The following is a 20,318-nucleotide window of genomic DNA, read 5'->3' as shown; positions in this document are numbered from 1 at the left end:
TTCTTCCTTACACAGAGCCCCATCTTTCTAAGCCAGTGGTCAGTCATCACTCAGACCTAGGCTCAGCGGTCAGTTCTTCCCAGGGGCTTTTCTTGGCCAGTGTCTCATACACCTGCTTCTACTTTCTGTCCTGGTCCAAGTGACCTTGTTGGTGTACACACTTATCTACTTCTCTTGTCTGTCCCCTTCCTCTACTCAGACAGTGATATGTCTGTCTTACTCACTCTGTTATCACCCTGTACTCTGAAGAATGCCTCTGATGACGTCTGTAAGCCTCTGTTTTCTCATCTGTGAAGTGGGGATATGAACATCTCGAGTTTCAGGCTGGTTGTGGGGTGATAGGAGTCAGTACAAAGCTCTTAGAGTGGCTGGCCCAAAGTGGGGGCTGTGTAGTTAGTAGGTGCGATGCATGAATCACTGTCCCAGAGTGGCCTGAGACGCACCCCCCCACACAAAGTTAAGAACCACTTCTTTAGACAAACCCTCTTATGGTGCAGCTGGGGAAACTGAGGCCTAGAGAGACTAGATGCACTCCCGGTCTCACCCAGGGCCCCTGTGTGGTCGTCCTGATCTCTCTCTCCACACCTCTGTCCAAGGAGGGGGTGGTTACACAGAGACAAATTCCCGCCCCCCACTCCCCCCTCCCACCCGCCAGCCCGGAGTTTTCCAGACCCAGGCTGAGTTTCTGGGCAGAGCTGCCTGGCAGGATAGAGGGGCATGGAGGCCAACCTGGGGACAATCGTCTCACTGTGCCGCTGGGTGGTAGGGCCTCAGGCTGCTGGGCAGGGCCATCTGGGGCCCAGAGCCAGGACAGGAAGGCCAAGGCTGGGTGGGCAGGAGCCTTTCCAGGGGGAGGTCCCAGGAGGGGTGTGGGGGACTGGGCAGGACCGCCAGGCATAGCCAATATGGCAACACCTCACATCTGTCTGGTTTACAAGGCGCCTCCTGTCTGTCCACTCCTGGAGCCTCACTCTGGCCTCTGAGGCAGGCAGATCATAGATGAGGAAGCATAGGCTGAGGCAGTGTCCCTTAACTCATGAGACCAGAACTGGGAGCCCCAGCAGGTCTGTGAGCACCACTGTGTGACTTTGGGCAAAAAGCCTCACCCTTCAGGGATAAGGGGATGAGACAACAGGGCAGCCTGGCCCAGGGGAGAGGCCTCCTGGGTTCAAGTCCCAGGACCACTGCATACCTTCTCTATGTCTCTGCCTCCGCAGCCCCAGAGGGGAAGGATGACAGCACCCTGGCCCTGGTCCTGAGGGGCTTTCTCCCTGGCCACCAGCAGAGCAGTCAGGAGCCCAGACCCGGCCTGCCATTGCTCACGCAGCGCCTGTGGCGTGTGTCACAACAGATTCATGTAGACAGGGCACGGGGTAGGCGTGGGGCAGAATGGCGCCCAGTACTTCCTCCCTCAACCTTGTCTCTGCCCCGAACAGAAACGCTTCAGCGGCCCTGAGAATGGCCAAGCACTCGCCATCCCCGATGCTGTAGGAAAGTGCTGGTCCAGCCTCTTGGGTCAGCATCTGCGTGTACCCAGAAACACAAAAACATTCCCACCCTATGACCCAGAAATTCCAGGAACGGGTCCTAGAGGAACGTCCCAGCCCGTGCACAGAGGCAGTATTGATGGGATGGTCCCGCAGCCTTGTTTACCAGGAGAGGAGAGAGGAGCCCAAGCCCAGCACCCACCTGGGGCGGCGGGGAACCCACAAGGTTTCCAGGCAGCTTTCCAAGGGGTGACGTGCGGGAATATTTGAGACCTAAAAACACACTCGAGAGAAGTGTGGAGCAAGGGGGTAGAGTGGGAGTATTTTATAGAACAGACTGTGTTTTTTGTGTAGCCAAAAAATATACATATGCCCAGTCACGGGGACACACTTAGAAAAGGGCCCCGCCGGAAAATATTCTGAAATAGTTACACTGGTCAGTCTCTTGGAGAGCTGGGATGTAGATGATTTTAGTTCCTTGTGCTCTGCTGTTATTCTTACCATCGGTGCAGTGACGCTGTATTGCTTATTTAATGACAGGGAGCGAGGGACAGTGTAACCGGGAAGGATGTGGTCTCCCCCGCCCCTTTGGAGATGGACGTAAATTCCACAAATATGTCCCTTCCGGGGCCTGTGACAGTCCGAGCTGCCTGGCCTCAAGTTCCCTCCTGGGTCTTGCCCTCACCCCACACATGGACCTGGCTACCCACTGCTTTCTACAGACAAGCCCACTCATGGAAGCGCCTGTGGCGTTTGCACCAACTCCCCAGAGTTCAGGGCTCCCAGGAGGGGTCTCTTCCCATGTCCTTTGTCTCTGCTTTCTGTGTTCACCCCATTCCTTCCCCATTCTCCCCAGGAGCAGACAGGGTTCCCCTCGGGTCTGAGACACAGGAGCTCAGAGCCACCCATGGCAGCCCGGACCCCATCAGAGAGCCCTCCAAGTATCCCTTCCAGAAAGCACAGGCTGCAGAATTCTTACAGCAGAGACCAGGTTCTTTTTAAATTTGCCAAGTTCAGATGGTACTAGGGGATTAGCTCGTTGCCTATTAAACTCATCTGGGGAGCTTTTGATAAGGAAGGTGCACGTAAACATACATTTCACAGAAGATACAGAGAAACTGGGGAAACAGTGGTCAATGTCAGTGGTTGAATAAAGTCAGTGAAATGCAAATTCAGACCACAGGGAGATCTCACTGCATAGCTCTGAGAGTGGCTAAGATCAAAAACACCGTGGATGGGACGCCTGGGTGGCTCAGTTGGTTGAGCGGCTGCCTTCGGCTCAGGTCATGATCCCAGCGTCCTGGGATCAAGTCCCACGTCGTCGTCGGGCTCCTTGCTCGGCAGGGAGCCTGCTTCTCCCTCTGCCTCTGCCTGCCTCTCTGTCTGCCTGTGCTCACTCTCTCTGACAAATAAATAAATAAAATCTTTAAAAAAAAAAAAAAAAAAACACCGTGGCAGCACACAGTGCTTGCCAGGATATGGGGCAACTAGATCACGCCTATGTCACTGCGAGGTACATTAAGACAGTCCGGCCACTCTGGAAGACAGTTTGGCAGTTTCCCATTCAAAGCAAATGTACGCTCACCATACGACCCGCTGTTGCACTCTTGGCCATTTCTTCCAGAAAAATGAAGACTCATGTTCACACAGAATCCGTATCAGAATGTTCGTAGTGGTTCTACTCATAAGGGCCCCCAAACTGGACACGACCCAGATGTCTGTCGGTGGGACAGCTGGGGTGCGTCCGTGCCATGTACACATTAGGTCCACAGCCATCCAAAGGAGGTAATGAGGTACTCAGCAACTCAGATGAACCCCCAGGGAGGAATTACATGGAGTGGAAAAAAAAGCCCGTCTTAAAGAGTTACACGTCGTACAATTTCATTCGTAGAGCATTCTTGATAAGACACATTTGCCAAGACGGTGAATGGATGTGTGGTTGTCAGCAGGGAGGGACTGGGGAGGAGAGGGTAGCCCAGAGCCTGGTGGGGGGACCCTTGTGGCTTTGATCACGGTGGAAGTTACACCAAGCTACATGCGTGTTAAAATTACATGGAGACACACATGCGTGCATATGTACGCACACACACACACACACACACAAAGTGCTTCTCTCACTGGCGAAGTCAGAATAACCATGGCGGATGGTACCTATGTCAGCCTCAATGGCGCCCTGTAGTTGTGCAAGATGTTATCACTGGTGGAGTCTGGGGAAGGGGGTGCCTGGGACTTCCCAGTACACTGCATTTTACTACTTCCTGTGAATCTATGTTTATTTCCAAGCAAAGAATTTTTAAAAACAAAACAAAACACCCACCATGCAGGGACACACCCCCAGAGGTTATATGACTTAATTGGCCTGGCGTAGGGCCCAGGCATCAGTACCTCAGAATTCTTAAAAATGCCCTCCCCACTGTACAGCCTGGAATAGAAACACTGACCACTTCCTCATTCAGCAGAGGGAAACTGAGGCCAGAGAGTGGAGGGGGTTTTCCCGAGGCCACACAGCTGCTGTAGGGTGCCTGAAGGGACCTTCAGCTACAAAAGGCCCAAGCTCTGAGTTATTTCCTGCTGCTCCAGGCTACGGCTGAACCACGAAGGGTTTTTTACGTAAATTTTTATTGAAATACAATATACAGCCTGTTGAATTGTCACAGACAGCACACTCATGTGATCAGCACCAAGGCCCCCAAACCCCAGATGTCCCAGCCCACCCCGCAAGAGCCCTCTCCTGGCCCTGCCAGTCATGGCCTATCCCCCACAGGAGCCCTCTCCTGTTTCGTTCCAACACAGAGCAGTTTTTCCTGTTCCTGAACTTGGTATGAAGGGCTGGCTGCTGTTTAGGAGCTGTGCTAGAGAGGACTGGAGCAGGCAGTTTATTCGGAAGGAAAAGAAAGTGGCCTCCCCCAGGAGCCCGCTACAGTAAGGCTGGGGGCAGGGGTTTCTGAGAAAGGACTGTCCCAGGGCAGTCACCTTGTCCAGGCTGGCCGGAAGGGGCTATTCTCCCCTCCGCACCCAAACTGGAGACAGGAGTCAGAGCTGGAGGTCTGCCTGGCTAATTGAGAGTCCTGTGTCCGAGCCTGGTCCAGGGTCCCCTGGGCAGGGAGAGGTAAAGCAGCTCAGTCCTCCAGTAAGACTAGAGGCATTGAAGAAATTTCCCCGCATATAAAATGAGAGTTTTATATATGTTAATAAACCAAATGTCTATTAATATAGGATCAGTGCTAATGTAACACGTTGCTATTTCGCTGACTTACTATTGGTATTAAGCATTAATATACTCTATTTTAATGTATGTTACATAATATATGTATATTACATACATATATGTATGTTACATAATATAAGGCATATTGAGTAATGTACAAATCTTTTGAATCCTATCTATACCAGTGATAGCTAGCATTTATGGAATGCTAAGTGCTTTAAATGTCTAAGCCAGCTGACTTCCCAAAACACTACAGTTGAGGATACCAAATGGAGGCACAGAGAGGTTCGTTGACTTGCCCTGGGTCACACAGCTAGTATGTGGCAAAGGTAGGATTTGAACCCTGGCCCTCTTGGCTCTAGAACTCATGTTTGAACGTAGAATGCCTAACATCTCAATATGCACTGTGACATGCATGATAATAGCTGTGTCAGTATCTCAAATAGGCATGCACTGGCACTTTCTGGTTTACAAAGTGCTTTTGCTTTCTCATCTCTCCCCTCGTCCATGTGAGGTGGCACTGTTATTGCCATGCCTTGTTCCAGAGAAGGGGGCCGAGTCTCAGGGTTTCTGTCACTACCAAGGTTGGAGCTGTGGTGTGAGCTCGGGTGGTTGGTTCCAAGTGCATGTATACTCAGCGTCACTGTACCACCCTCACGGGCTCCCACAAGGACTAAAAGAGTTGATATCCGGAAAGGGTTAACAGCAGTGCCTCCTAGCACAGAAGAGCTGCTCCAAATAGACTCACTGTTATGAATAAGGGGGGAGAGGGGAAAGGAGGAAGGAAGGAAGCAAGCAATCTTCCTTGGAGGTCATGGCCGGCAAAGAAGGCTGCATGGAGAAGTTGATACTCGAGCAGGGTTTTGTAGGGTGAATAGGAGTTTCCTGCATGATAAAGAGGCAGGGAACGGAATGGTTTCCCAGGGACAGGGCACCCCGAGCTGCACCTGCCTTGTGCCTCGTGAGGGTTATGCAAGGGTTAGATGAGGACTGTGTGGGAACAGCAGCTAGAACCAGGTGGGCTCTCTGCTGCTGGCCGGGATATTGCCGGGTTCTCGTTATGTAGTCAGAGCAGGACTGGAGCTAGGGAGCCAAACCCCTTTGCTTGTGTGGGATGGCTCTGTGCCTGGGCACCTTGGCATCACTTTGCTGTGTCCCTGTCACATCGTATTTGTACTTCCTCCTGTGGCACCCTGCATCTGAGGGGTGCTGAATGCTGGGGTTTCTTGTCTAGACTAGGGACTTCCTGATGGCAGGAGCTCCTCACCACTCCCAGTAGGGGGTCCTGCCGCTGGAGGGAAGTAAGCCCCTCCTGACCAGCCCCACCCTCTCTCCCCCTGGAAAAGCCATCGCCCACCCGAACAGGCACAGGACAGTGAACAGTCTGGGACAGTGACTGGAGGGCATCCCGACACCGCCCCTTATGTCCTCTTTTCTTGTTGAACTTTGGCAAGGCCTCACTGACACAGAGTTGCTGAGCCCAAGGTGCATGGCCCTGGGGTGGGCTCTGGCTCTGGGGAGTGCGGGGAGGGAGATTGGCTGTAACCTCTACAGCTGGGGTGTGTCCAGTGTCATAGAAGCTGCTCCCAGGAGGGCAGGGACAGGCTGTGCTGGGGGGGGGCCAGGCCACATCCCAAGACCCCAAAGGCCTAGGACGCTGGCGATGCCACCACACACAGCAGACAGAGGCTCGTGTTTCTCCATAGTCGTTTCAAATCCATTATTTGCTCCCATGAACAATTTACTTATCCCCCTTTTAGAAATGTGGAAACTGAGGCATGGAGGAGCATAAAGGGACTTGTAGCAAACCCATGGCAAGCGAGGGTGGAGTGGCATCTGACCCCAGGGTGGGCTGGCTCTGGGCCCAGATCCAGAGCTGAATATCGAGTCTCTGGGCAGGGGCTCTGGACTCTGGGCATGGAGGTTGTGAGCCTGGCCTGTGGTCTACGAGGACTCCGATGGGAGGCCTCTTTAGGGACAGAGCATGGTGGTCCCAGGCCAGACACACCTGAGTCTCAATCCCAGCCCAGTCCTAGTCGGAGAGCTGTTAGACCCTGCCCATAGTGCTTTGCCACTCCGAGGCTCAGTATCTTCAGCCATGATGAGGCTAAGAGACTGCCTCACAGGCCACTCTGGGACCTCGGCTGGGGTTCCCTCTCCTCCTCTGACTCTACTCACCTGTACTCACTACCTCTTACCCACCATTTATAACAGGTGACAGGATTGACTAGTCTTAGTGGGGCCAGCCATGACCAGGACCTACAAGGCCCAGCCTGGAAAAACAGGCAGTGAACAAACTTAGCTCCTTTTCCCAGGGGGCTCCAAAAGAAATAAAACTGAGCAATGAGATGAGAGCATGAGGGGCAGGGCTGCCCCTCTAGGAAGGCCCCTCTAAGCTGGAAAATGAGTGTCAAATGTGGCATGGAGGCCAAGCCTCCTAGGTAAAGGGAACACATGCAATGGTCCTGGGGCAGGAATGAGATTGGCATGTTATAGAAACAGAGAGGTAGCAGGATGGTCAGAAGTGGGGGTAGGGTGAGAGGAGGGTGAGGAGGCAGGGGTCAGCTCATTCATGGGCAGGAGGACCCCATGTGGCAGGCCCAGGTCCCTGTCAGGTCTCTGACTATAAGGAGCTTCAGACTGGGAGACTCCCTGTGGGATCTTGGGCCTTGGTTTCCCCAGTTAACAGGGAGCACCTGGACTCGATGTTGCCTAGGGTCCTTTGTAACTGAGCTCTCTGAACTGGCATGTGGGATAGAGACATGGCAACCTGTCACCGACCTGTCAGAGAGAAAGAAAGCACATGGTTTCTTGCATGTGGAGGCCAAACACGTTTCCCAGGGCTGCTCACCTACCCCCAGGACCTGTCCTGGGACCACCCAGTACAGCCTGAGCTGGCATGGCCCCCAGTAGCACTGGTCGTGTGGGTATCATGGGTAACGCTGTCTCACTTTTACTGCCTCAGGAGCTCCCTGGAGACCGGAAGCAGCCTGTCCACTGACCGCTACAGGTATTGTCCCTCCCTCCCCTCTGGGCCCGCTCTTCCCATCAGCACCGAGGGTGGGCACAAGAGGCATCATGGGAAATTAGCCTCCCTGTTGAGCCTGAAACTTCCCCCAGGCACCAGAGGTACTGCTGTCATATTCTCTGAGATCCAGTCTGGCAAGGAATGGTCTCCTGAAGACTAGGGCTCAGCTAATGGTTCCTCTGAGATTCAAGGCTGGGGGAGAGTCCCCTCTGAGGGCCAGCCTGTGGCCACCTGTTCCCATGGCAACAGGGCAACAGCCCAAGGGGGAAGCTGATGCTTTCTATTGGCTTTCGGATGATAGTTGGTGGGACCAGGGACATCTGAGGTTTTTGTATCCTGACATTTCCATAAGATGCCTTCAGAAAAAGACATTCTCGGACTTTACGTGGAAGCGTTGGAGACCGAGGCACAGAGCAGGGTCCCGTGGATCGGAAGTCAGCCAATCTCTGCTCACAGGCGAGGGGCACAAAAGACAAGTCACAGGCCAGTAGTCCTGGAGTGGTGTTGGCATGGGGATCCATGTCTGGTGTAACCGTGTGAGTCAGGCAGGTGGGGCCTGGGCCTTGTCGACAAGAAATAGTCTGGTCCTTGTGGAGGGCGGGAGAGGAACCAATGCCAGGGAGGGGCGTACTTGGTGACGACCCACAGGTTTGGATGTGGACCAGTACGCAGAGCTGGCAGGGGTGAGGCAGAGGGTCGGGCTGAGCTAGCTGAGTCCCACTGGGGAGATTGAAAGGGGACCTATAAGGTTGGGAGCCCCAGCACTGGAGACACGGCAGGCCCTGGGCCTCCAGTGCTGAGGACAAGAGCCATGGGTGCTCCGCTGGGATGGGCTGGTCCCAGCCTTAGGCTCCCCGAGGCTGTGAGAAGGGCAGAGGCGTGACCCTGTGGGTGCTGCTTCCTCGAGCTATTGTGGTGCTAGCAGCTCCCACCCACCCCACAAGGGTAGAGAGCCACCTACACATTCAGGTCATCCCCATGGCCACAGCCCCGTGTGATGCTGACGAGTGTGCACGTGTGACAAAACCCCACGGTACCCCACTTGTTCACCGCCGCACGGAGCTAATACCAACCCGTTTTACAGAAGTGACTTGAGGATTCTCAGCCGGGGAGCAGAGCCCGGGTGTGACCCCAGATCCTGCTGTGAACACCACCCGAGGCCACAGTATACGCTCCTCGCCCGCTTGGGGGTTCCTCCTCATACCCACAGCCCCCAGGACAGCGCCGGCACCACCACACACGCGGCATCCGGAACATTTGCACACTCATTCCTCACGTGCTTGCTCCATCCCTCCTGCGCACAGGCTCACACCCCCGCCACAGCCACGCTCTGTTTTCACGTGCTCACAGCCGGACGCTGGCCCCGGGGGCAGAGGCTCACGAAACTCCTACAAAGCAGCTGAGCCACTGGTTTCTCTGAAAGCCACCCCCGTTTCAGACAGTAGTGTGCCTCACCCCCCCCTGCTTTACCCGCTCAGCCAGCCCCGTCAGCACTCTGCTCAGGGCCAGGCGGGGAAGGCTCTAGAATGAAGGGAGGGTTAACGGGGCTTTTGTCCCGGAGCATCTGGGGGTTGGGGAGGGGCAGTCACACGTCTCCTGCTCCCCTCAGGTTTGACCCAGACCTGGCTCTCACCATACCATACAGGAGTTCATGGTCAGGGAATGGCCACAGTAACCTCCACCTCTTGATGCTGGTCACATTTGACCTTGAAGCCAATGACCCGGTGCCTTCACAGCCCCGGAGGACCAAGATAGGGGTCAGAGCAGATAGCAAGACTCCTCAGCTCTGCCCTTTCCCCCTCCTCCACCCAGCCCTTGTTTCCTGAGTACCTATGGGTGTCGGGTGCTTGCGATACTGTGGTGAGCAGTATCGCAAGCAGGCCCTTGCCCCTGGCTGCCTTCGCTGAGCTACTGCGTCAGGGGACAGGCGTCAAACAAAGGAATCCGGTTTTAAAATGTTGTATCAGGTGGTGGTAAGTGCTGTGAAGAAAAATAAATCAGGGCAAAGGGGATAGAGAGTGATAGGAGGGTGGTCAGGAAAGGGCCATCTAACCAGAGACCAGAAGGGGAAGAGCACCCAGGAGGTTAGGGTGGCCAGTGCAAAGGTCCTGAGGTAGAACATGCTTGATCTATTTAAGGAACAGAAAAGAGACAGATGCTAATTGGGATCTCGCCCACCCCTTGATCTCACAGTCCCAATGCATCCTGACTGCTGACCCCCACGGCAGCCTTGGGACAGAGGCGGAGCCAGGCTCAATGTTCTCATTTCACAGATGAGGAAAACTGAGATGCAGAGACCAGAGGAATATTGGTGCCAGACCCAGGCCCCAGACCCCCCTGACCCTGTCCTACCAGCACCTGGCCTGGCCTCCGTGCCCTTTCTGTGTGGCAGCATTGCAGGAGCCTCAGGGAAACCTGGCCCTTGGGCCCCAGTGGAGGAGGTGCCATTCTGCCCACCCATCCAATGGAGGTTCTGGAGGCCTCATTCACAGCTTGGGAATTCAAAAACAAAGGTCCCAGCCAGCAATTGCCTCCTTTCAAAGGCATAGCCGGCTTCCTCTGCCACATGCGTGAGAGGGAAGCTGATGTCCTGGTCGGGGGAGAGGGGAGGGGCGGGACGGCACTTCATGAGGCCTGTGCTACCTCCACAAACAGGCAGACAGGCTCCTCACCCTTGGCACATGGCCACCGTCACCCTCCTTCCCCATCGGCCCACCTCTCCCCAGCCCCCCAGAAAGTGCAGGGCTTTCTGGACCCAGCTTGGGCCCAGACTAATGATGCTGGGTGTGCCCTTGCCCGTCTGGGCCTCACACTCCCTGTCTGTACAAGAGGAGCCTTGGACTGAGCCATCTCGAATGCCCTTCCAGTTCTAACTGTCCATGATGAGGTATTTCTGGGCGAGTTACTCTCCAGGGCGTGGTTTCTCGGCTCCACCACTACTAACAGTTAGAGAGAGATCGTTCTTTATTGTGGGGGCCATTCTGTGCAGCAGAGGACTTTGAGCACCATCTACGCACCAGTAGATGCCAGTAGCACACCCCTCCCCAGTCGTGGCAACCCCAGATTTCTCCAGATGTTGCCACGTGGCCCCTGGCGGGGAAGCAGGTGGGGCAAAAGCCCCACCCCCCCAGAAGTGCTATGTGTCCCAATGCTTGTGAATGTCCTCCAGGCGCAGGTGACTCTGCTCTTTGGCTTTGTCAGAGCTCAGGGCTGGGGATTGGGCTCCTGGTTCCACACCTGGCCCCCGGAACCTGGCAGCCTGGCTCAGCACCAGCATCCCTCTGAGGCTGCCATCTTCTGGAGGTCACCCCTCATGCATGGTCCAGAGTCTTTCCTGAGCCTCTGTTCCCTTATCCCGGAGCAGGGGAGGGCCACAGGACCATCGCCGTGTAAATTATGTTGAGCAAATCAGGGACCTGGAGTAGCAGAGCGGGGAGCGTGCTGTGCGTAGGAGGGCATGTCAGGTGCTAAGACCCATTCTGCGACCCAAGATCCGCCGATCCTTTCACAGATGAGGACTGAGTGCCCATGGTGGGCCTAGCGTGGGGCTGAGCAGGGAGATGGGTGGTAAAAAGAGAGGCAGGGACCCTGCCTGGGACATGTCGGGGAGATGCTCCTGCCGCAGCCAGCACAGGGCAGCAATTAACAAGGAAACAATTTGGATCACATCCGATGATGGCCCATCCAGGAGAGCAGATCACACAGGTCACAGGTGAAGGAGGCTCCGAGGAGGTGTTGGAGATGATGGCTGATGGCTGATGAGCGACTTCCCCAGAGGAGGGGTTCCTTTGGGAGAGAGCCCTGCATGGGAAGACCTGAAGGCTGTTGAGGAGACGTGAAGGGGAGCCTCAGAGAGCTCAGCGGGATCCAGTCTATGGGTCAGAAGTTTGGCCTTTATTCTGAGAGCGGCCTGGAGCCACATGAGGTGTGGAGCAGAAGAATGACATTTTAAGGTCCCTGTGGCTGGTGTGCTGGGAATGACCCCTAGAGCGGTCAGAGCAGAAGCAGGACCCACTGGCAGGGATGGGGAGAGAGGCCAGGCCCTGTGGTTCTGCTCCTGTCGCCTGTGACTGCCAGGTCCTGGGGCCACAGAGCCACCCACTCTGCCTGTGACCCCCCTGTTCCTGCCCAACAGCCCGGGGGCTGGCCCCGGCCCCTGAGCCCCGCTGCCCTTCTCCCTCCCGCCCTCCCTTGCTAGCGACAGGAGTCCCCTCCTGGCAGCCAATGAGCAGCTGTCATCGAGGTTCCATTTTAGATTTTATCAATGTGTCCCCGTTGCCTGGGCAACGGCTCCGCCGGCCCTGTCAGTCTTTCTCTGCCTGCCTTTCAGAGTCAAGCTGCTCCCACCCACACCATGTGGCTAAGTGGTGAGTTCTCTCTCACACTGGCCGGACCGGGATTCCACCAAACGTAATTGATCTGGGTCTCAAGGTCGGCATTGGTCCATCATTTTGCCCCCTCCTCGCCTCACGCCCGGGTCTTTGGTGCCAGAGCCACTCTGGGCCAGACAGGCCAGGGTGGGCGACTGCCCAGCCAGGTGCGGGTGAGGTCCAGGGTGTCCAGGGCCTGGTTGGAAGAAGTGGCTTGGAGCCGCCATCAGAGCCCCAGCATCTAGGCCCCCCAGGATGATGAGCCGGGGGCCCCTGCCACTGGGCACAGCCAGGGCTGCCTCGGTTTGCCCCTGGGACCCCCAGGGGAACCCCAAGAAGAATCAGCCGCCAGAGACAGCAGCAGTCTGAGACTGCCCCGGGTGAGCAGCACCAACGAGTTGCTAGGCTTTTGTGCGCGCTGCTCTTTGTATTGGAGGCGTGTGCTCTAGGAGCCGGCTGGGCAGGGCTGGGCCATGTGAGCGGGGGCTGCGGCGGGACCAGGGTGGGCTGGAGTGGCCAGACCCCCAGCTCCCCCCAACCGCTCTCCGAGTCCCAGTGGAGGAGTTGCCGTGGTCCGGCTGGAGACTGAAAGGTGAAAATGCTCAAGTTCAAGGCCTTTTGCCTGGATTACTGGCAGTTCCTGTGTCTGCAGCCGCTGCATGGAGTCTATAAGAGGTACGTGGACCCTCTGGGGAGGACCTCTGCCACCAGGCAACGGGCTGTGAGGTGAGGGCCCCCCCCACGCCCCAGGCTGCCGATTGCAGGGCCTCTTCAGGTCAGCCCAGGGTCCCCGCCACTGGCCACGAACAGTGGGGGCATTTGCCATGGGTCACTTTGCAACTCAGCTTAATTGTACTCTCCTCTCCCTCCAGCCCTGAGGGAGGCTTTCTGCAGGGAAGTGCTCACCCCCAAAAGCGTTCGACAGTCCAGTGCTGGGTTTCATTGTTTCTTGCTGCCGGGATCGGTCCTGGAGTGGACTGGATCCTGGGCAGGTGTGACCCCAAAGGAGGGCAGCTTGGCCCTCCCACGGTTGGTTTCCTTCCGCCTAATGGGTGCCTCGTGTGATACACAGGTGTGACTGCCTACATCCCGAGCAGAAATTTGATACCTGTTTGGGAAAGCTGGATGAGGGATCCCTGGTGTGGAGGTCAGGAGACCAGAGTTCAAACCCATCCCTTGCTGTGGGACTCTGGACGGGTTGCCTGCCCTCTCTGAGCCCCAATTTCCCCATCTTTCGGTGTTTGGAACTGACACTAGTGGTATTTGGGGACTGCTCCCTGAAATGATCCAGGCCGCAGACCACGAGCCCGAATGTTAACAAACCTGACACATGTGTTGTGTCGGCACGCACACCTTGGCCAAGGCACGCTGGGGCCTGGGCTGGCAGGAAGGGCATGGTGGGCCATCCCCGTGGTCGCCTTAAAACGGCACGGGATGAAAGACCTGGGAGGAGGGAACCCGAATACCAGCTATTCTGAGGGAATTAGTTTTTCCCGATTTCACACTCTGTGAAGTCGACAGCTATTAGCATGCGAGCAGCCCTGGGAAAGCGTGGGAGCTTTTCTTTTCTCTTCCAGGGGCTTTCTCCGAATGGGGCGGGCCCCGAGGGTCTCACGGCAGCCTCAGAAAGGAAGTCCCTGCTCTTGGGTGGGTGCCAGGGAAAGAGGCCTGTCCTGCATCTAATTAGCACCGCAGCATCTGAGCGGAAGGCCCCACCAGGTGGGATCTCCACCCAGTGCAGGTGGCCCAGCCTCCACCCGCCCCCTGGGGAGTTTGTTGTACCGCCTTGGGGCACCTGGCGCATTCTGGCCGTTAGTTTTCGAGGGATGGTTGGAGGGTGGAGCCCTAGACAGGATCATTCATCCTCAGCCCTACTGCTAAGAGGCATCAAGCCCCCCCACTCTGAGCAGGTGAGCTGAGTGAAACTGCAGGGCGATCAGCCAAGTAAGTGGGGCTACAGGGTATGGATCTAGGTCCCTCTTGTTCCAAGATAGTCTCTCTTGAGTGCTCCTCAGCTTGAGGCCATGCACGCACACCAGGGCCTTGGAGCAGGAGGGAGGCCTGAGAGGCACAGTCCTACACCACAGGGACTCTGGTGGAAAAGTTAGGGGTTGGGGGCGCCTGGGTGGCTCAGCGGGTTAAAGCCTCTGCCTTCGGCTCAGGTCATGATCCCAGGGTCCTGGGATCGAGCCCCACATCCGGCTCTCTGCCCAGCAGGGAACCTGCTTCCTCCTCTCTCTGCCTGCCTCTCTGCTTACTTGTGATCTCTGTCTGTCAAATAAATAAAATCTTTAAAAAAAAAAAAAAAAGAAAAGAAAGGTAGGGTCGCAGTCAGATCATTGACAGAGGAGTAGTGTGTGAGGGCTTCATGGAGGAGGTGACAGGTGAGCAGGCAATGAAGCATGAGAGGTTGGCAGGGCTGAGAAGGAGGTGGGTGTTTCAGGGAAAGGGGAAAAGCATGTGGGGAAAAAACTCAGCAGCTTTCAAAGGGCGGATGTCTTCAGATGGTAGCAAAAGACCATGGAGCTAGGAGGGGGTGCCAGGGACTCTGGTCCAGAACCCAGGGCTGGGCTTTGTGCTGCACACAGTGAGGACCCCAGGAGAAATAGAGAGAGGGAAGGACAAGCTGAGTGTCATCTCTGGGAGTCCCATGGTCCTTGTGAGCAGCCTGGCTCAGCCTCCAGGGGGAGCTGGTAACAGTCCCATTGGCCTCTGGGCCACCCTGGGAAGTTCATATTCAGCGTTGGGGCTCTTTTCCCAAGCCCCTATTGCAGCCCAGAATCAAATGGGACATAGTCCTCAAGGAGCTCCCAGCCTCCAAGGGGAATAGACCCACTAACAAGCCATGAAAACTAAAGTTGGGGGATAGAGGTGCCACAAAGCTACCAGTAGCAAGAGGGAGGGTGTCTGGGAGAAATCAAGGAAGTCTTGCTGCAGGAGGTGGCATCTGAGCTGCTTGTAGGAGTGGGTTTTTTCCAGACAGGGAAGGGCAGAGAGCACAGCTTAAACAAACATAAGAAAATAGGACCTAGCCTGGCATGGTTCAGAAATGGCCAAAAGTGAGGCTGACACGTAGGGTACCTGTAGGGAGATGAGTATAGAAAGGAAGGCAGTGTAGGTGACGATAATGCTGAGGTTCACTGAGCACCCACTACATGTGAGGTCCCCCAAGCCCCAACTCCGCAGCAACCTCAACAAGTGGGGGATGTGATTATCCTATTTCCTGCTGAGGGGAAACTGAGGTACAGGAAGGAGTAGTTTGCTCAGAGTCCCATGGCCTGTCGGTGGGACCATCAGGATCTTACCAGGGCTGCGGAGGCCCCTTGCTGCTAGAGGAGTCTAATGGGGCTTCTCAAAGCAAATGAGATGCTCAGGCCTCTCTCCATGCCCAGGGAGTGACCATAAATAATGGTGACACACCAGTCAGGGGAGACAAGAACTTGGCTTTATGGTCACACTTCATCCCGGCAGAGTGCTTGGAAACTCACTTTCCCTCCAAGCCCGCCCCTGTACAATGTGGGAGGGGTGCTAGCCCACCCCTCAGGGCTCCTGTGGGGATTGACAAAGGACAACTCAGGGAAAGCACTTGGTAGGGGCGTAGAAAATGTGGCTGTCCTGGCCCACACAGACCCACCCCCCCCCCCAGGAAGGCTTTGCAAACAGAACCTCTTGGCTTTTTTCCTGATGCCATATTCCGTTGTTTAAAACAGCGGCCCAAAACTTAAGAGTATGAAAAGGATGTTTTGCAGACAATGCATAATTAACCACTTCTAAACACAGGGTGTGCCAGGCTCCCTTGAAGCTGTTAATTATTCTTCATTAGGGATCTTAAATTAATGTAAAATAATCCTGGAGCTCTGTCAAAGGCTGGGGCTGGGGGGAGGAGTGGAGCTGCTTATTTCAACTAGAGAATGAAATAATGTTCGTAGGGCACTTCTGCATTCCGCCTGGGGGGATGGTGGCCCCGGGGAGCTCTTCAGCTTTGGCCAAGAGGCCACTGTGGAAGGACACAGAACCCTCCCCCCAGTCACCAGAGCCCAGCAGACCACAGGGTACTCTTGTTTAAGAAACAGGTGCAAGGAACGTAGACAGTACTATACCCATTGCCTGGCTTCACAAATAAACTCTCACCAGTGTGGTGGGTGGCCCCTGTGGACCGCACTCAAATCCCATCCCAGCCCCCACTCCCCCAGAGCTCAAGCTAAGTAGTGTGCTGCCCCCCCATCCTGTTTCATCTATTTCCCATGCACATTCTTAGAACTCTGCTAACCAAAAGGCTGTTTTATGTTTTCAGACTTCAGATATATGATGTAATCTGCAACTTGCTTTTTAAAAATCTTTTAATTGCGGTAAAGTACACGTAACTTAAAATCTACCATCTTAGCTGTTTTGTAAATGTCCAGTTTGGTGGCATGAAGTACGTTCACACTGTTGTACAAACATCATCACCATCTGTCTCCAGGATATCATAAAAGTCTGGCCCCATTAAATACCAACCCCCATTCCCTCCCCTGCCCAGCCCCTGCAACCCCCATGCTACTTCCTGTCTCTGAATCTGACTACTCTAGGTTCCGTGTAAGTGGGAGCATCTAACGTTTGCCCTTTCGTGGCTGGCTTAGTTCACTGAGCACAGTGTCCTCAAGGTTCATCCACTGGAGTGGATCACAGACTGTCTTTGCTTTTTAAGGCTGAATAATATTCCATTGTATGTAGAGACTGCATTTTGTTTATCCATTCATTCGTCAGTAGACGCTGAGCTTGCTCCCACCTCTTGGCAATTGGAAATAATGCTGCTGTGAACACAGGTGTACAGCTATCTAGTTCTTCAAGGGGCAACTTGTTTGAAACTCAGCATTTCTTGGTGAGTTTCATCCATGTTGCCATGTATATTTCTCCTTCATTTATTTTCATTGGTGTATAGTATTCCCTTATATGTCTATGCCATTGTGCCAACATCCATTTGCTGTTTTGATGAATTAGGTGGCTTCCCATCTTTTGCTGTTACAGGCAGGGTTATGGTAAACCATCTTGCACATGCCTCCTCACTCCCTTTTGGGGAGTTTCTGTAGGGTTTGTACCAGGGCGGTATATGAGTCCCTTAAGCTTCACTGAGGTTTGTGGAATTGCTTTCCAAAGTGGTTTTAACAGTGTTGCATCCTCGCCAGCAGTGGGTGAGAGTCCCCCGTCTCTACATGCTTGCCTGTACTCGGTATTAAAAACCAGATGCTATTTTTAATGTTGAAAGGAGAGCAAGAGACAGAGAGGAAGTGGAGAGAGCACTGTAAATGGTGTGCGACTCCACCCGTAGCTCCACGCAGCCTCAGGCTTCCTGAAGTGGAGGGTGAGACATGCATGTGCTGTTCCCTCGGTCTGTGTAGTTCCAGGTCCTTTGGAGTGAGGGATTCTTCAAGAGTGATTATAACTCCCCGTGTTCACCTGCCCCCGGGCTGATGTATAGCCTCACCTCTGGGCATACTACAGATGTCTGGTTACAAATGTAGGGTTACTCCAGGTGAGACCACTTGTCAGCTTAGTTCTTGATGGGCAGGTCTCACTGACCACATCTGCTGGAAATAACCAAGGCCAGGTGTATCAAAACCACAGCGTGAAGAAACTCCCTTTGGGGAGCACTCCCTAAGCCTTAGCACCCGTGAGTGAACTCTGTGGGCTGGCAGCTTTGAGGGCACAGCCCAGGGAGCCAGACAGGCAGAACTTCTGGGGCTGGTTAGGGGGTACCGGGCTGCCCCCAACACGCACCAGAGTCCCAGACCTCAGCTCTTGGTTGGAAGTTTGGTCTGTTGAGGAGAAACATGGCAGCAAGACCCCAGGTGCTCTGTGACTTGGGGAGACAGTGCAGGCTCTGAGGTCCAGCTGACTGGGAGTCCAATCTGGCCAGTCCCTGAGATAATAATTATGACTATTATTCCTTACTTTCCCTGAGTGTTTATATGTTGTCTCCATTAATCCTCCCAACAGCCTTATGAAATAGATACTGTATTTTCCCCACATTTCTGACAACAGAACAGAGGCCCATAGAGGGTAAGTGGCCTCCTTGAGGTAACAGAATGTGGTCAGTGCAACCCAAGAGGTGGACCCCACTGGGCCACCCTGCTTCACTTCCTGTCTGCACTGTTTAAGGCTTCCTGGCTCCATGTAACTGCTCCACTAGACGTGACTGTATAAAAAAAAATGACCTCAGAATGTAATGACTTCAAACAATGTCAATGTTTGATCTTCCCATGGATCTCCAATTTGGCCGGGGCCTATTCTACTCCCATCAGATGGGGCTTCTGGAAGACGAGAGGCTGCATTCCTCAGAAGCCTCCCGCACCAACCCACTCACATGGGGTCTCCACATGGGGTGCCGGCTTCCTCATGACATGGTGGCTATGTTCCCAGAATTAGCAGTTTCCTAGAGAGAGAGAGCCCTATAGATGGTGTGTCAGCTTTCACAATCAGGCCTCAGAAGTCATGAGGTCTCAATTCTGTGGCAGTCCACTCCTTGGGTCATCACAGGGTCCTTTCCATGTCCAAGAGAAGGTAACTTACACCCCACTTCCTGACCAAGAGTCGCAAGGTCTGGCCCAGCCTATGGGGCCATCTTAGGAAGTCAGACTTGCCACAGTGACCATCCAACACACTTCCCCAGTCCTTCCACAGCCCAGTCCTGAGCTTAGAAGGGCTTAAAACAGTGCCTAATTGGCGTGAAACCACGTGGCACGCAGTTGGCTCTTGATAAATTGTAGGTCTTCTTCTTATTAATGAAAGAAGTTTGAAGAAAATAGGGTTATTATTCAAGAGAGGGAAGGATCATGTCAACAGGAAAGGCCAGGAAGGTTCTTGTGGAACTGAGATGGGTCTTCAGGAGTGAAGAAGGTTTTTCTGTTGGAAAAACCTCCATTGGGAGGTCAGTGCCCAGGGCAGAAAAGGCACGAAAAGGACATGAGAGTGGTCGTGTGGGAACACTGGATCCGATAGGCTCTTCAGTGGCAAGAACAGAAATCGCCCACAGCCAGCTAGAGCAAAAGGGAACTTAGGTGCCGCTCTCAGGAGTTCAGAGGAAGCTGAAGAAGTGGGCTGGACCCAGAGCAGGACCCCCATGCCCCCTAGGGCAGGCTCCCTGCTATGAAGAAGCCCACAGCCAAAGGCCCCCACTCCAGATGTAAAGTCTGAGGCGAGGGTCTGATTGGTCCAGCTCAGGCCATCTCCTGCTGGGAGGCTGGGGGAGGATCTCTAGAAAGATGCCTCTGGAGACCCCATGGCTTCCACCTCCCACCAAGACCTTTGTGTCTCCCCCCCATCTCCAGCAGCACTGCACTGTGTGTGAGAGAGGCTGGTCCCCCTCTATGGGAGGGAGGTTAGGAAGGGCCCCAGAGCTTATGACCTGGGTCCCTTCTCCTGTCAGGGCCTGTTACGGGGCCAGTGGTGCCCCTCCCCTCCCCCTGTCACCCTGCACTGAATTCATATGTGGAAATTCCAACCCCCGTAACTCAGAATGGAACTGTATAGGAGATAGGGTCTTTATAAGGACAATTAAGTTAAAATGAAATCACAAAGATGGTCCTAATCCAGTATGACTAGAGTCCTTATAAAAAGAGATTAGGACACAGACACACACCAAGGGAAGACCATGTCTGATGATTAAATGCATGTGTCACCTCAACAGGGCCACAGGTGTCCAGATATTTGGCTAACCATCATTCTGAATGTACATGGGAGGATGTTTCTGGAGGAGCTTACCATCTGCTTTGGAAGTCTGAACAAAGCAGATTGCTCTCCCCAGCATGGGTGGGCCTCATCTAATCAGTCAAAGGCTTGAGTAGCACAAAAAGGCCAGGTAAGAGGGAGATCTACCTGCCTGGCTGTATTTGAGGCCTACCTCTGGGCTCACACAGAAACTTTGGCCCCTCCTGGGCCTTGAGCCTCCCAGCATTTGGACTGGAACCCACCATTAGCATTCTGGATCCCCACCTTGCCAACTGCAGACCTGGGGTCTTGTCAGCCCTCTTAATCACATACCCCAATTCCTTACAGTGAATCACACATACATACACATCCATTGCTTCTCCTCCACTAGAGGACCCTGACTAATACCCCACCTGAGGACACGGGGAGAGGAGGCCATCTACACGCCAAGGAGAGAGGCCTTGGAAGAAACCAGCCCTGCAGACACCTTGATCTCACACTTCCAGGCCCCAGGACTAAAAAGCAAAAAACTAATATCT

General features: G+C 54.4%; 1 protein-coding gene across 4 annotated transcripts in view; it reads left to right on the top strand.

The window, feature by feature from the left end:
* IQSEC1 (IQ motif and Sec7 domain ArfGEF 1) overlaps positions 1–20,318 on the top strand; it is a 375,511-nt gene that overhangs the window by 223,047 nt on the left and 132,146 nt on the right. For 3 of the 4 annotated variants that reach the window (XM_047743537.1, XM_047743506.1, XM_047743547.1), the window contains exon 3: positions 7,661–7,705. The exons of the other annotated variant lie outside the window; for it this stretch is intronic. In XM_047743537.1, coding sequence (XP_047599493.1) covers positions 7,661–7,705 — 45 coding nt within the window. The remainder of the gene's footprint in view (positions 1–7,660; positions 7,706–20,318) is intronic. 4 annotated transcript variants of the gene reach the window in all.

Source organism: Lutra lutra, chromosome 1, assembly GCF_902655055.1.
Source record: "Lutra lutra chromosome 1, mLutLut1.2, whole genome shotgun sequence".
Taxonomy (NCBI): Eukaryota; Metazoa; Chordata; class Mammalia; order Carnivora; family Mustelidae; genus Lutra; species Lutra lutra.
Note: the sequence above shows the minus strand (reverse complement) of the source record. Positions and strands in the feature narration are given on the sequence as shown.